We start from the raw sequence: 13,581 nt of genomic DNA, 5'->3' as shown, positions 1-13,581 counted from the left end.
AGATAAGCTATAGTATAACTATACAGTGGAATACTATACAGCCGTGAAAAGGAGAAAATGTCAATGAACTGAGTAGAAGAGCTCCAGGACTTATTGTTAAATATAAAAGTAAGTAGTAGAATGGTATAGATAGTACTACTGACTGTGTAAATAAGTGGGAACATATATTTTTGTATTTGCATGAGGAAACACTGGAGGAACAGCCAAGAAACCTAATAAAAGTGGTCACCACTGGGGAGCAGGGGGGCAGGAAAGCACTGGATGGGAATGAAGTAGGAGTAAGGTTTTTCAAGAAAAACATCAGTATCTTTTAGATCTTTGAACCATGTGAATGTACCACCTATTCAGAAAAATTATGGTTAGTATAACCCATGGGCTGGATGTCCTCTGTTCAATTCTAGCTCTTGTACTTTCTAACAGTGGAAACTTTGGCAAGTTATTAATCTCTTTCTCTGTTTACTCATCTGTAAAATGGGGATAATAATAGTTATTAACTCCTAAGCTTGTGAGAATTAAAAACAAATCAACTAGGTAAAGTGCTTGGTACGCAGTAAATAGACAATAGATGCTTGTGATGAAATTATGATTATTAATATTAGTGCTTGGAGTTGAAGGAAGGGAGAAGCTTTCCAAAGAAAACGCATTTGGGATCTCTCTTTCTGACCTCAAACCAAGAGATGGGCTTGGGAGGAAATAGGAAAGAGGATGTGTATGTGTATCAGGATGGATTTTTTACAAAACGGCAGCAACCCTTCCTCCTGTCCCTGTTGTGTAGCCTTTTACAATGTAACTTTGCAGGTCCTCCTATCAAGAGTCTATTTCCCTGGCAATAAGAACATACATACCAATAATTACGTTAAATGTAAATGGAATAAATGCTCCAACCAAAGACATAGACTGGCTGAATGGACACAAAAACAAGACCCATATATATGTTGCCTACAAGAGACACACTTCAGAGCTAAAGACACATACACACTGAAAGTAAGGGGATGGAAAAAGATTATTTCATGCAGACAGAAACCAAAAGCAAGCTGAAGTAGCACTTGTATTAGACAAAATAGATTTTAAAATAAAGTATCTATTTCCCCACCTCTTGTTTCTGGGCTTCACCATGGAACTTGTTTTACCAAAAGCATGTGATGGGATGAAATGACATTGTGCGGCTTCTAAGGCTGGAATTGAAGAGGCCTTGAAGCTTCCACTTTTGCCCTTTTGGAATGTAATTCTACCATATGATGAAGCTGAGCCCAGCCTACTGGAGGATGAAGCTCAAGGAGAGACAGAGGCTCAGCTGACAGGCAACACCAACAACTAGATGTGTGTAGGAGGCCCTCTTGGACCATTTGGCCCCATTTAAGCTGCCGGGTGACTACAGCCAAATGAGTGATCCCAGGAGAGTTGGGTTGCTAGATTTAGTAAGTAAAAATACTGGATACCCAGTTAAATTTGAAATTCAGATAAGAAACAAATACTTTTTTAGTATAAGTATATCCCATGCAATATTTGAGGGCATACTTATACTCAAAATTATTCACTGTTTATCTGAAATTCAAATCCAACTAGGCAACATGTATTTTATCTGGCAGCTCTACAGGAGAGACCAGCAGAAGATTCTTCCCAGCTGAGCCAAACTCAGAACAAATTACTGAACCAAAAAATTATGAACAAAGAAAATCATTATTTTCTTAAGCCACTAATTTTAGGGTAGTTTGTTATGCAGCAAGAGATAACTGATACATGTATATATGAAGGATCACAGTGGGGTCTAATCTATGCTCTCATCTTGCTGGGTCCTGCCTGCCATCCACGTTCCATCCTCTAGGCCTCCTTCTACCCATTTAAATTCTGAGTGAGGCCTCAGGGGGTCTTCCTCTGGCTCTGAGTTCCTGAGCCAGAGTCAGCTGAGCTCCGCCCACACCCCAAGTCCACCCCATACCCTTCCCAATTCCCAAAGCACTTACTTGAGATGGGGGTGGGGTGGTGCTGGCTTCTTGGACTCTTCACTTTGTTGGGAAGTGCTGCGGCCCTGCACAGGTGGCCGGGGCTGTGAGGTAAGGGTGGTGCCCGGCTTGGAGGCCTGGTTTGGAGAGCTGCCTCCAGATGCCCGGGATAGCTGTGGAGAGCCTGGTGATCTCTGCTGCTGTGGAGATCCAGATGAGGGGCTCAGGGGCTGCTGGCCTTGTGGGGAGAGCCTCTGTTGGGAGGGACTTCCAGATCTTGGGGGCTGAGGAGACTGAGCATGACGAGGGCCCCCTGCAGGGAGAAAAAATTATTACATTCAAAATTCTTTCAGGATAAATATGGCTGTGCACAAATAACACTTCAAGGATGTTCATTACAGTGTTCTTTAATAACAGAAAAACTGAAAACAATTACAAATGCCTAACCATAGGGGAACTGATTAGGAGCATTAAGATACATTCACATAATGGAATATACCATGGTCATCACATACGATATGGCAGAATAATATTAAATGACCTGGGATATTGTTGATAATATATGTTAAATATATACCATTACTTATGAAACAATATTTACAGTTTAATTCCATTTTGACATATATATATACACACACATACATACATACACACACACATATAAAAATCTATTTAAAAAAGAAAGACTGGAAGGTTATACATTAAAACCAGTGTGTCAAACTTTAATGGCATATGAATCACAGGGGCATCTTGTCCAAATAAAGATTCTGATACAGTAGGTCCAAAGTGGTGTTTTGGATTGAATTGTGTCCCCTCACAAAATTTATATGTTGGGGTCTTAAACCCTGGTGTAACTATATTTGGAAATACGGCCTTTAAAGGAGGTAATTATTGTTAAATGGTGTCATAAATGTGGGGCCTTAATCCGATTGGACTGGTGTCCTTATAAGAAGTGAGAGAGACCAGGGACCTGCACACACAGAGGAAAGGCCACGTGAAGATACAGCGAGAAGGGGCTGACTGCAAGCCATGCAGAGAAATTTCAATCCTGCTGGCACCTTGATCTTGGGTTTCCAGCCTCCAGGGCCATGAGAAAAATAAATGTCTGTTATTAAAGCCACTCGGTCTATGGTATTTAGTTATGGCAGCCTAGCAGACTAACACAGGTGGGTTCTGCATTACTAACAAGCTCCCAGGTGATGTTTCTGCTTTCCATGCTCTGAGGAATGTGGCACCGAGCAATGGTTATTACTAAAGTGGTGGGATTGTGAGGGATTTAAATTTGCTTCCTTTTGCTCACTGATATTTTCCACAATGAGGACATACTACCTTTGAAACAATGAAGATAATTACTCCTTACTTTTGAACAGCTCTGTAAACTTTACTGAGAACTTTTAAAAGCAATATATCATTTGATTTAGAAAGAGGCCAGTAGGGAAGATACCTTTCTTCTCATCGTATCGAAGTGGAAACAGACTCGCTATGGTTTCACAGCTGGAAGGGGTAACCACAGAAAGCCCACAGAAGAGCTTGGCTTCACCCTGTTGCTGCACAGAGCACACAGGTGTTCACCTACAAGCCAAGGGGCATCACAAGCTTGGGGACATTTTGGCCGCACAGAAATGACTTTGAGTGGAATTCCAAGGCCCCAAGTAAGCAAGGTACACTCTCCTCACCCCTGAACTCTGGTATCAGGACTGCTGATTGGGAAATGTATTTTGCCAAAGCAGACTAGCTGCCTGCTGGTCTCCTCCCCAGGATAAACTGGCTCCTGGGAGAGTGGGATGCACCATGGTTATTCTCACCATGCTTTGTTGAGAGGATAAGAGACTGAGAGGTAAAAAGGGTTGGGGACCATCTCAGAGCCCTTTCATAATGTGGCTTCCATTCATGTGAGCTCCACAAATATCTACTGTGTCCTATTATGTCCTGGCCTTGGGCTGGGCATCCTCACAGCTCTGTGGGTTAAGCATTATTATCACCCCCATTTTTACAAAGAAACTCAGTCCCAGATATACTGTGACTTACTCGAACAGTCACTTCTAATAAGGTGAAGAGCCTAGGTTCAAACCTACATCTCTCTGACTCAAAGCTCTGTTTTCTTTTGTTCTTCGTTTTTATTTCTTTTACTATATCACACAAGGCAGCAGCATCTTTGTGCAAATTGAGAAAGGTGCTTTCCTCCTGTGGTGGCAGCTCTGAGCCAAGTGCAAAGGGAGCAAGGGCTAGATTTCAGCCAACTTTCCCCCTCAGACGACCTTAGCTGGGCCCTCTGCAGATGGCACAACTTGTGTGTCTGGTGGCCCTGACACCGAACTGGTACCATAGCCCCAGCTCCTGACTCAAGCCTTGCTGTTAACTTGCTCTGTGACCACGGGTAAGTCACTTCTTCTCTCTGGGCTTCTGGGCTCTCATTTGTAGAATGAAGTCGTTGGACTATACATCAAACATCCCTCCCAATTTGAATATTATTGTGAGTCTATGCGACACTTTCCAGGTTGGATTGAACTGTAGCACCAATTAGCAACTGATTGCACGTGGCTTGATTCATCCTTTACCTCTTTCATGACTAAATGTCCTAGTAGACTGGAGAACCCACTGACTGCAAAATTCAAACACCAGTAGGGCCAGGCAGAGTCACATGTAAATAAAGCAGGTGAGTGTCAGAAAAATCATGTAGCTTTAAAAATTTTCCCATGTGAGACACACAGTTCAGAGACCTATCTCTCTAAAGAGGTACACGCATAAAGAAACTGGCCATTGACATTGTGTCACTGTTTAAGTGGCAAGAGGGAGGAGTAGGGCCTGAAGCAAATAGAGGAGTCCTTGCCCTGTCCAAGGGAGCAGCTGTTACTAAATGTCAGCAAGCAGTTGCTACGTAGCAATGCAGGCCCATTGTTTCTAGAGCTCCTGCTCTACCAGGAGATGCTGGAAATCTAGATATTTATGTACAAGCTTTTGATTGATTGATTGATTGATTTATAGCTTTTGATTTTTAAATGTTGGTTTACTTTTTTATTTTTGAAACCCCCTGTAGGTCCAAAAACCCATGTTTTCTACTTTTATCTTAAATCTCCCTTCCTTCCCCCTCTGCCTCCCAAGGCTGATAATATCTTGAAAAATCTGGATGCTCATTCATTCACTTATTAACTATGTGTTCAGCACCTATTACACAGCTAGGATTCATCAAGAGACACTAGTTATTTATTTCAGCTTTTTGGCAAAGCAAACAATTTAGTATTTTTTGTTTGAGCACATATAAAAATATTAACTTATATGTGGAAAGTATTTGCCTAAGCACAGGATTAGTGCTAAAAAATGATGAGGTTCATTAAAAGAAAACTTTACTTTTACTGAGTTAAAAATGAGTAGTGAGTTCAAAAAACAAGTTAATGTGACCTTATTATTTTGGGAACTCAAAGAAAGCATTGTGTTTTAATTAGCCTTGTTATTTTTAATCTGAATATAAATTCAGTGAGCATTTTCTTTAATTATCTTAATTGGCTTTAAATTGATTGTTTTTCAACTCAATAAAAGTGTGTTTAGCCTCATGTCCCTTAAAATAATATCTCTTTATCAAGTGTGTCTCTACTCTGGGCCAGAGAGGAAATGGGAATACAGTAGCTCTCTGTTTTAAAAGTACTCTTTTAAATGTGGTTTAAAAAGTAAGTCCTGGGACAGAGTGGGAAAGGACAGGGTAGGGCAGAGGCAAAGCCAGAGCCTGGCAGGGTGATGAATAAGTCGTTTTTGAATATTTATAATTATAGAATTATCGCCAGGCAGGAGGGCAGTGGGGCTACAGTAGTCATGAGGATTGTTAATGATGACAAACATTAAGAACAACATGTATATTATAATTGTTAGCAAGACACAAATTATTAATAGTGAGTTTTTAATAGTGAAGGTTATGTAAATAGTTATTAACAGTAAATCACCAGTAGTAAGAGCTAGCACCTACCACGCACGCTACCTCCACGCCCCGACACCTAGCTAATTGCTTCACTGCATTATCTCACGGGCAGCTGCCCATAACTAAACAGGGCAGCTGTTATTTCCTCCTCTATCAGAGGGAAAACTAAGGCTCTAAGAAATGATGTAACTGCCTAAAACTGCCAAGGTATGGGACATGGAAGTGGATTCAAACACGTGTGTGTCTGCCTGAAGAAGACAGCAGTGTTCCCTGGTACACAGTTGTATAGGTCATGCAACTTCTCTTTTCTTAGAGCTTTCTGCTTTCCCAAGAAGAGAAGCATAGACGAGAAAGATGAATGGATTGTTTTATCTAACACCTGTTGAAGAGGAAGCCATTTAGTGCCCAAGGCCGATTTTCCCAAGAAGCAATGAATCTGTTACTTAGATAAAAGTGACTGGGGAGGCCGCAGCATGTTAGTAATGCTTTCTTTCTGATAGGTCTTAAAGCAGATCCTTAAAAGATCACCGTGCAAATGCCTGGACTGGCTTCTTGATGTGACGCTGCCCTGAGGATCCAAGCTGGCACTAGAGCAGTGAGTGTGCCTGGGATGTTCTGACTGTGGGGCCGATTTTCTCCCCAGGCCCGAGCGTGAGAACACCGGACCTGCTGGTGTCCTGAGAGAAGGTTAGTTATTGCCTCGAGTTCTTTTCATCTTGTCATCACTGATTTATCCATTCTCTAATAAATGGTGGCATTTATGTAGTAATGCTATTTTTTTTGAGGAACAATTTCAATTGACAAGGTTACGTATAACGATCCATTTTTTCTTTCTTTCTCACTCTAACCTGTTGGCTCATAAATCTATAATCAGGCACTGCTAGCAGTTGGGAAACAGACACTTTGTAGAAGATCTGAAAGGCCAGACTTGTAAACCTGCCATTTTCTTTTGCTTCCTTGGACAAAGCCTAAGCCTCCACTTCTGTAAAAAGGAAATACTGTTGTTTTCACTGTTGACAAGTTGGGAGGCTGAAAATGAGAAAATAAACGGGAAGTCCCTAGCACAGTGCCTGGCACGTATTAGGCACTTAATATATTTGCTTTCAGTCTTCCTTTCCTCCTTTCCTGACTTTAAAGGGGTGACAAACCTCACAGTCTCATTCATTCTGCATATAGAGTGAGTGAACATATGTGGGGATAAAGTATTAAGATGGAGTTTTCCAGAGTGCCTCCTGGAAGTCACATGCAGATCCCTCAGTGCATTTTAGCATCCTTGCTGGATGTTTTCTCTCGGTGGGTGGCTCGTTGTGGGTCCTACCTTGCGTGGGTGGGCGTGGCTGGGACTGTCCCAGCGGAGGCCCCAGCTGGGCTTGCCCGGGGGATTTTGCTGGTTTAGTCTGAGGAGCCTAGAGCAGGAGAAGAGAGAAGAAGCCTGTTGTGATCACCACACCACTTACTTTCTGGGTGGGAGGGCAGGATTTATCAACATCAGTTCATTATTAAGGTAAAACTTACATGATGTGCACAACTCTTCAGTGTATAGCACAGTGAATTTTTACACGTGGATACACATATGTAACCACCACAAATATCAAGACAGAAGATTTCCAGTGGAGAAGGTTGCCCAGTGCCCTCTCCCAGCCAACAACCCCCTTGCATATAACCATTCCAATGTCTGTTATAGGTTTGTTTTTGTGGGGAAAGGCGGGAGCAGTTTTTGAGACCTGCTTATCCAGAAAGCTGGGGAACTAGCAAATTCTTTAGAGAATGATCCAGTAATCCATGGTGAAGACTCTGGAGGGGAGGAGCCCTGTGGAAACTTGTCGAGGTTGGAGGAGGGGGAAATGGGAGACACAATAGTCTCTATTGACGGGAAGCAGACATGGGCGCACACACACACGCACACACACACCCTGCTCCGGCCCGATGTACAGGGCACAGAGCGGACAACTGGCTTCTTATGTTAATAATCTCTGCCCACAGACACCCAAAGCCCAGTTGAGGACAAGATTTTTCTCCCCAGGGTGGTAGAGGGAGGAAGGGACCTTCAGAGCGTCCCAACCTCCCCAGTCAGGAGCAGGAATACCAGCCCCATGTCCAGCCTCATCATACCACATTCCTTTCTCCCCAGGTTGTTTCCTCCCTGGGGACATCTCTTCTGGATCAGGGCTCCCACTCTCAGACAACCATGTGTTTCTCACGGCTAAAAAAATCTCCCTTGCTCCCAAGGACCTTACCCAAGGTCTCAGGGGCGAGGGCACTGTTCCCCCTGGCATCAGGAGTTGGCTCATTTTGGAGACAACTAGGTCGGCCATCAGCTGTTTGTCCTCTTCCACGTGCTCTCCAATCAGGGGCATTGAGCTGTCCATAACCTTCGGGAGAAAAAGGAGTCCTGAGGGACCCTCACACCAGGGTAGCTGGGCAGCTGGGTAGCACATCCCAGGACAGGCTCAGAGCTCAGGACAGAAATGACCACTAGATGGCAATGTTCTCCATGCAAATACCCAGCCCAGTGCCTCCCCGGGGAATGAGCCCCATGGAGACAGTTTTTCTCAGCTCAGTCTAAATCAACTCCGTGAATTCAGTTCAGTTCAGTCTACATTTGCTAGACCTCAGACACGCAACCAAAGGCCAGGAGCCTTTGCTGACCTTTCTTGCTCTTTTCTTTGGGGGAGCTGGTCTCCACCCCTTCTTTCCCATCTTGGCTCCCACCCAGGATTGGGGTTGGCTTCCTGAACCTGGCCCAAGGTCAAGGTTTTCCACAAGGCCAGAAGCAGTGAAAGTGGGTGCTCGATTATGAAAAAAAAAAAATGACATGAGTTGGAGTCGTCCCAGGTTTCAGAGAGAAGAGGGAAGAGGCAAGGCCTGTTCTCTAGGGCTCCGGCAGAAAACACTCCTGGAGAAAAACTCCTTCCACAGGGAGCAGGCTGCTTCTCAAAGGAGTGCTTATACTGGGAGGGGGCCTAAGAGATCATATTTAAACATCCACTCTTTTTGCAGATAGGGAAACTGAGGCCTAGAGATGGGAAAGGATTTGCCCAAAGTCACACAGGCCAATGGTCCAGATGATTCCCCAGGCACAGGCAGCTGTAGAAGGTCTTGAAGGGGAGTGAGGCCTTGGCTGGCCCTCTGTCACCTCCCCCACTGTAGGAACCAGCCTGTTCACCCACCCAACCCCATCAAACACACTGTCTTATTTCCCCTTTTCCCAAGCTCTGGACTCACCAGGTTCTCTCTCTTGTCCAGGTCCTTGTGCATGTCATTCCCTCTGCCCACTCCTTACCTATACCCCCTTCTCATCCACCAGGGAACACCTAGCCAGCCCTTCCTCTGGGAAGCCCTCATCTGTTCTCCTGCTGTCCTCACTTTGGTTGTCCCACTGGAGAGCTTACCCCACAGTGCCGTCATCTCCTGTTTATGTGTGTCTCCCCAACCAGACTGTGAGCCCCTGGGTTGGGGATGTGCCCTGTATCCTGTTAGACAGGTGTGCCCTCAAAAAGTACCTGTTGAATGGAGGAATGAAAGGTTCTTGCAATAAATCCTGCTCCTAACGATAAGGATACTAATAAGTGCTATATTTTATTACTATGTGCCAGGCACTGTTCTAAGTGCTGGGTGTGGATTATCTCACACAAATCTCAGAACAGCTCTTTGAGATAGGTATCATTATTTTCCTTATCAAGATGAGAAAGCTGAGGATCAAAGAAGTAGCAAGTTCAAGGACAGGTTGCTAGCAAGTCATGCATGGTCTTTCCATGTCTCACCAATCACTGAACAGCTGCCTGTGCTAAGAACTGGGAACAGGAGACCTGGATTCCAGTCCTAGGTTCTGCTACGGACTTGCTGTGTGAACTTGGGCAGGCTACTTTCCCTCCGTGGGCCTGCTGTTTTCCTCAACAATAAACTGAGGGGTTTAAGCAGCTTCGAAGACCCTTCCAGCTGGGACTTTGAAGGAGACTGGGAGTCTAAAGCACCTACTGTGATTGGGAAGCTGAAAAGCAAATGCAAAGATGTGAATGCAGATGCTATCATGGTCCTGAAAACTGCCCTCAAATTGAGCTCCTTGTGGGTTTGCCCTGGGTCCTTGGCATCACGGATCCCAGCGCCCAGCACAGGGCAGCCTCTCGGTCGAAGTGGGCTGAGTTAAGTTATGACTGTGGAGTCTAAGTGCACACAGGCCTGTCCTTTCTCCCCCTGACCCTGCCCACCCCTTTTTGTTCTGGTTTCTGTTTCCTACATTCCCTGCAGTGGAAAACAGCCGCCACAAGGAAACTGAGGTCATAGCATTTTGGAATCCCCATGGTGGACACAGCCAAAGGAAGTGGACACTATGGTTTCCCCAGGGAAACATTTTTCCAGTGAGCAATGTCGTTCCCTGGACAGGCCATGGAGGGCAAGTTCAAGGGTCTTTCCCCTGAGTATTTCACTGTGAGGAGCTTCACAAACCATGTCCCACAAATTTTATGTTCTCACCATAGAGGTGGCTGAAAAAAATCAGTATTTTTGGATCTCTTCTGCTTTCTTTTCCTGACCGGGGAAAAATACCTTTTATCTTCCTGGTGAAAAAACTCCCCATCTCCCTTGGTCCCACTCTAAACTGAAAAACAAGGGAAACAACTCTGCAATGTTTCTGAGAGAAAAAAATATCTGAAAAGCCATTTTCCCCCTGGAACATTTTTGAGAAGTTTTTTTCTTGTTTTTTAAAGTCCAAACCCACTTTTTTTTTTTTTATGTGAAAGGTCTTTCATTCCTGACCCTCTCAATGTCTGGAGGCAGGGAGCCTGGGCCCACGGGTAAAATTTTTGTTTCCTAAGAGTGAGAGTTGAGCAAACTCAGAGAGGCAGGAGCTCTTGGGGTCAGAGATATTGCTAAAGCAAGAGAGAAGGGGCTATACTCACAGGAGGGGCAGGGAAGGGAGTCCAGGAGTCCTTCATCAGCTGATTGCCAATCCTCTCACTGAATGGAAGCTCTAGGAGGCAGGGTGCCTGCTACAGTGTCCACTGCTCTATCCTCATCACCTGGCTTGGGGTCTGGTGCCCAGAGTAGGGACTCAATAGTGAATGGATGAATGAATGAATGACTGTGTGTGTGCCAAAGCTGAGTTCATGTCTGGTGGTCCTGGTGAGGAGAAACAGAGGCAGGAGGGCCAGGAAGGGTCTTAGGAGATGCAGTGTGTCAGGCATTGATCTGAAACTCCCAGACATCCTCAGGAAGGTGGGAGCCTTGTCCCTCCAGGAAGCAGCCTGGCTCTGGCTTGGAAGCACACGTACAGGCCAGTAGTTCTGCTCCAGATCCCTTCAAAGTCCTCTGAGAAGGGGCTGCTGGGGGGATTTCAAGTACGGTGACCACTGGGCTAGAGGGGTGAGCTGTTTTCTAGAGCAGAACTTAACCTGCAAATATAGATGCAACTCATCCTTGGAAACTACCTGGCCTTTCTGGTGGGGAGGGGTTTGAGGGTTGGTAGCAGGACTGTATCCACCCTGGACTCCCCCCGTTTCACCTCTAAGCTGGCCACTCCTAGGCTCCAGTGTGAATGCCCTCCTGGCATGGCTGGAGGAGAAGAGCAGGGCTCCCACCCAACGAGTCATCTGGTCCTGCTGCGCTGTGGGTCCCGGGAGTGGTGCAGACACATGGGGCTGGAGGACTGGCTGGCTCCTGCGGTCACCCGGGCCATGTGCTTCCCATTAGCCGCCCACACCCCGGGGAGGGGGCAGCCGCAGGGCTCTCCCTCACGTGTCTTGGCCTTGTGTCAGCACCATCCCTCTGCTGTGGTTTGAGGAGAAGGCCACAGAGACGGAGTGCTGGAAGGGGCTCTGGGGGGCTGTGAGCATGGAGATGTGAGGTTGGTGAGAGAAGGGAGAACTCCAAGCCAGAGGGGCATTTTCAGGGGGAAGCAGTGGAGAGTCATGAGTTGTGGTGGGGGGCAGGGAAAGGGAGTCAGGAGGGGAGAGGGAGATTGTGGGACCAGGAGAGACATAGGGAGCCATGGAGGGGAGAGGGGGACTGTGGGACCAGGAGAGACACGGGGAGCCGTGGAGGGGAGAGGGGGACTGTGGGATTGGGAGAAGCATGGAAGAGGAAGTTGTGTGTTGGGGAGTGGCAGGAAAGGAAGGTAATGGAAGGACTACAGAGACCTTAGGCTACAACCCTGAAAGGGTTCTTTGGCTTGTGAGAGGTATGGGCTGCAGGAAGGTTGTGGAAGAGATTCTGGGACTCAGAGACCCTCTGACTGTCTCTCTTACAATTATATTTCCTCCATTTACATCCTTGCACGTCTGTGTTCCCTTTCTTCATGTTCAATGCCCTGCCATTACTTGTTTACCATCCTTCCCTGCTAGCCTGAATACTCCATGTCTGTCTTGTTCAGGGCTGTGTCCCCAGAGCCACCCTCATGCCAAGCCCACAGGAGCCCCCAAGTACATGTTTGTTCAATGAACAGACAACGGAATCTCTGCATGGTGACTAGGGAAGTGTGCCCTCTTTACACATTTGTACGCTGAGAAAATTTAAGAGGCCCGAGGGGACAGAATCTTGCCAACTCTTGGCCTGATGCTCTTCCCCTACTGTTAGGCCCATGGGTTGCAGAAACCTGTCAAACCTCATACCCAGACCTCTCAAGGCCTTGCTCAGAGCCCCTGGGAATGAAGATGTAGCCAAGAATGGGGATGAGGCGTATGTGAGGGCAGTGGGTAAGGAGCCTCTGGGAGCTGCTCGCCAAGGCCTGGGCTGTATGTGCCTCGGCCATGGACAAAGACACAGCTGACCATGCTGGAGGCCACACCTGGACTCATTCCCTCTGGCATGCCTGCCCAGGGGTGGGGGCCAGACCAGGCCTGCACCATCTCTTACCTCAATGATGTAATCTCTTCCATCTTTGCTGTGGACGGCCTTGACAGCACAGATGTCCAGGCCACCAAACATCTCTGAGCAGCTGTCCACCCATAGCCTATACCTGCAGGGATGGATAGACAGAGAGTGAGCATGTGGGACAGGGAACAGGGAGAGGGAGCAGGAGGAGAGAGAGGCAGAGACAGAGGGATGGAGAGACACAGATAGACCACAGAGAAAAACAGGCTATGAGACAGATAGTGAAACACACATGTACTCATTCAGAGATGGAGAGAGACAGTAAGACAAGAAACAGAGACACAGCAAGAGAGACAGAAAGACAGAGAGAGACAGAGACACAGAGGCAGTGGGAGAGACAGAATGGATAAAAAGGGAGGCAGAAACATAGATGGACAGTGAGAGAGACAGAGAGAGGGAGAGAGACTAGAAAGAGTGCCAGGAGGGCAGGAGAGAGGAAGGATGAGGGGGAGAAGGAATGAGAGTTGGGAGAGATCTGAGATCTGACCCCACCCCACTAGGACTTTGCTGGCTCCACAGTATTGGGGAGCTTGCTCTGACCCCATCTGGAGCCACCCCAGACACCAAGCTGCCCCTGAAGTCCTTTTCCCTTGAGAAAGATGCTTGAAGGGCCCCAGAAATCCCTTCCAGGCCGCCCTCCCAATCCCAGCCTGCAGGGACAATGGGTGCTTTCTCCCCCTGCCTGGGGTGCACAGGCAAGGGAGCCTGGCAGGCTGCTCCCGTCTGGCCCTGGGGGCCTGGCCCTCTGGACCCACTGCTTTTGTTCTCTTTCCAGCCACTTGATGGCTGCAAGGCCCGTTTGCTTTGCAGAAGATCTCAGTGCTGGACTTTGACCCTGCAACAAGGGGATGATTGTATCTG

General features: G+C 46.7%; 1 protein-coding gene across 6 annotated transcripts in view; it reads right to left on the bottom strand.

The window, feature by feature from the left end:
• SYN3 (synapsin III) overlaps positions 1-13,581 on the bottom strand; it is a 447,532-nt gene that overhangs the window by 7,759 nt on the left and 426,192 nt on the right. For 5 of the 6 annotated variants that reach the window (XR_012078446.1, XM_006205854.4, XM_015240613.3 and 2 more), the window contains 4 exons: positions 12,703-12,805; positions 8,091-8,225; positions 7,172-7,259; positions 1,965-2,256 (listed from right to left, as the gene is read on the bottom strand). Coding sequence is in view for 5 of the 6 variants with exons in the window: in XM_006205854.4 (XP_006205916.1) it covers positions 1,965-2,256; positions 7,172-7,259; positions 8,091-8,225; positions 12,703-12,805 (618 nt within the window). In the remaining variant the exon portion in view is untranslated. The remainder of the gene's footprint in view (positions 1-1,964; positions 2,257-7,171; positions 7,260-8,090; positions 8,226-12,702; positions 12,806-13,581) is intronic. The other variant, XM_072973051.1, reaches the window with a different exon arrangement.

The sequence above is a fragment of the Vicugna pacos genome, chromosome 12, assembly GCF_048564905.1.
Source record: "Vicugna pacos chromosome 12, VicPac4, whole genome shotgun sequence".
Classification (NCBI taxonomy): Eukaryota; Metazoa; Chordata; class Mammalia; order Artiodactyla; family Camelidae; genus Vicugna; species Vicugna pacos.
The sequence above is the reverse complement of the archived record's forward strand: the minus strand, read 5'-3'. Positions and strand labels throughout refer to the sequence as shown.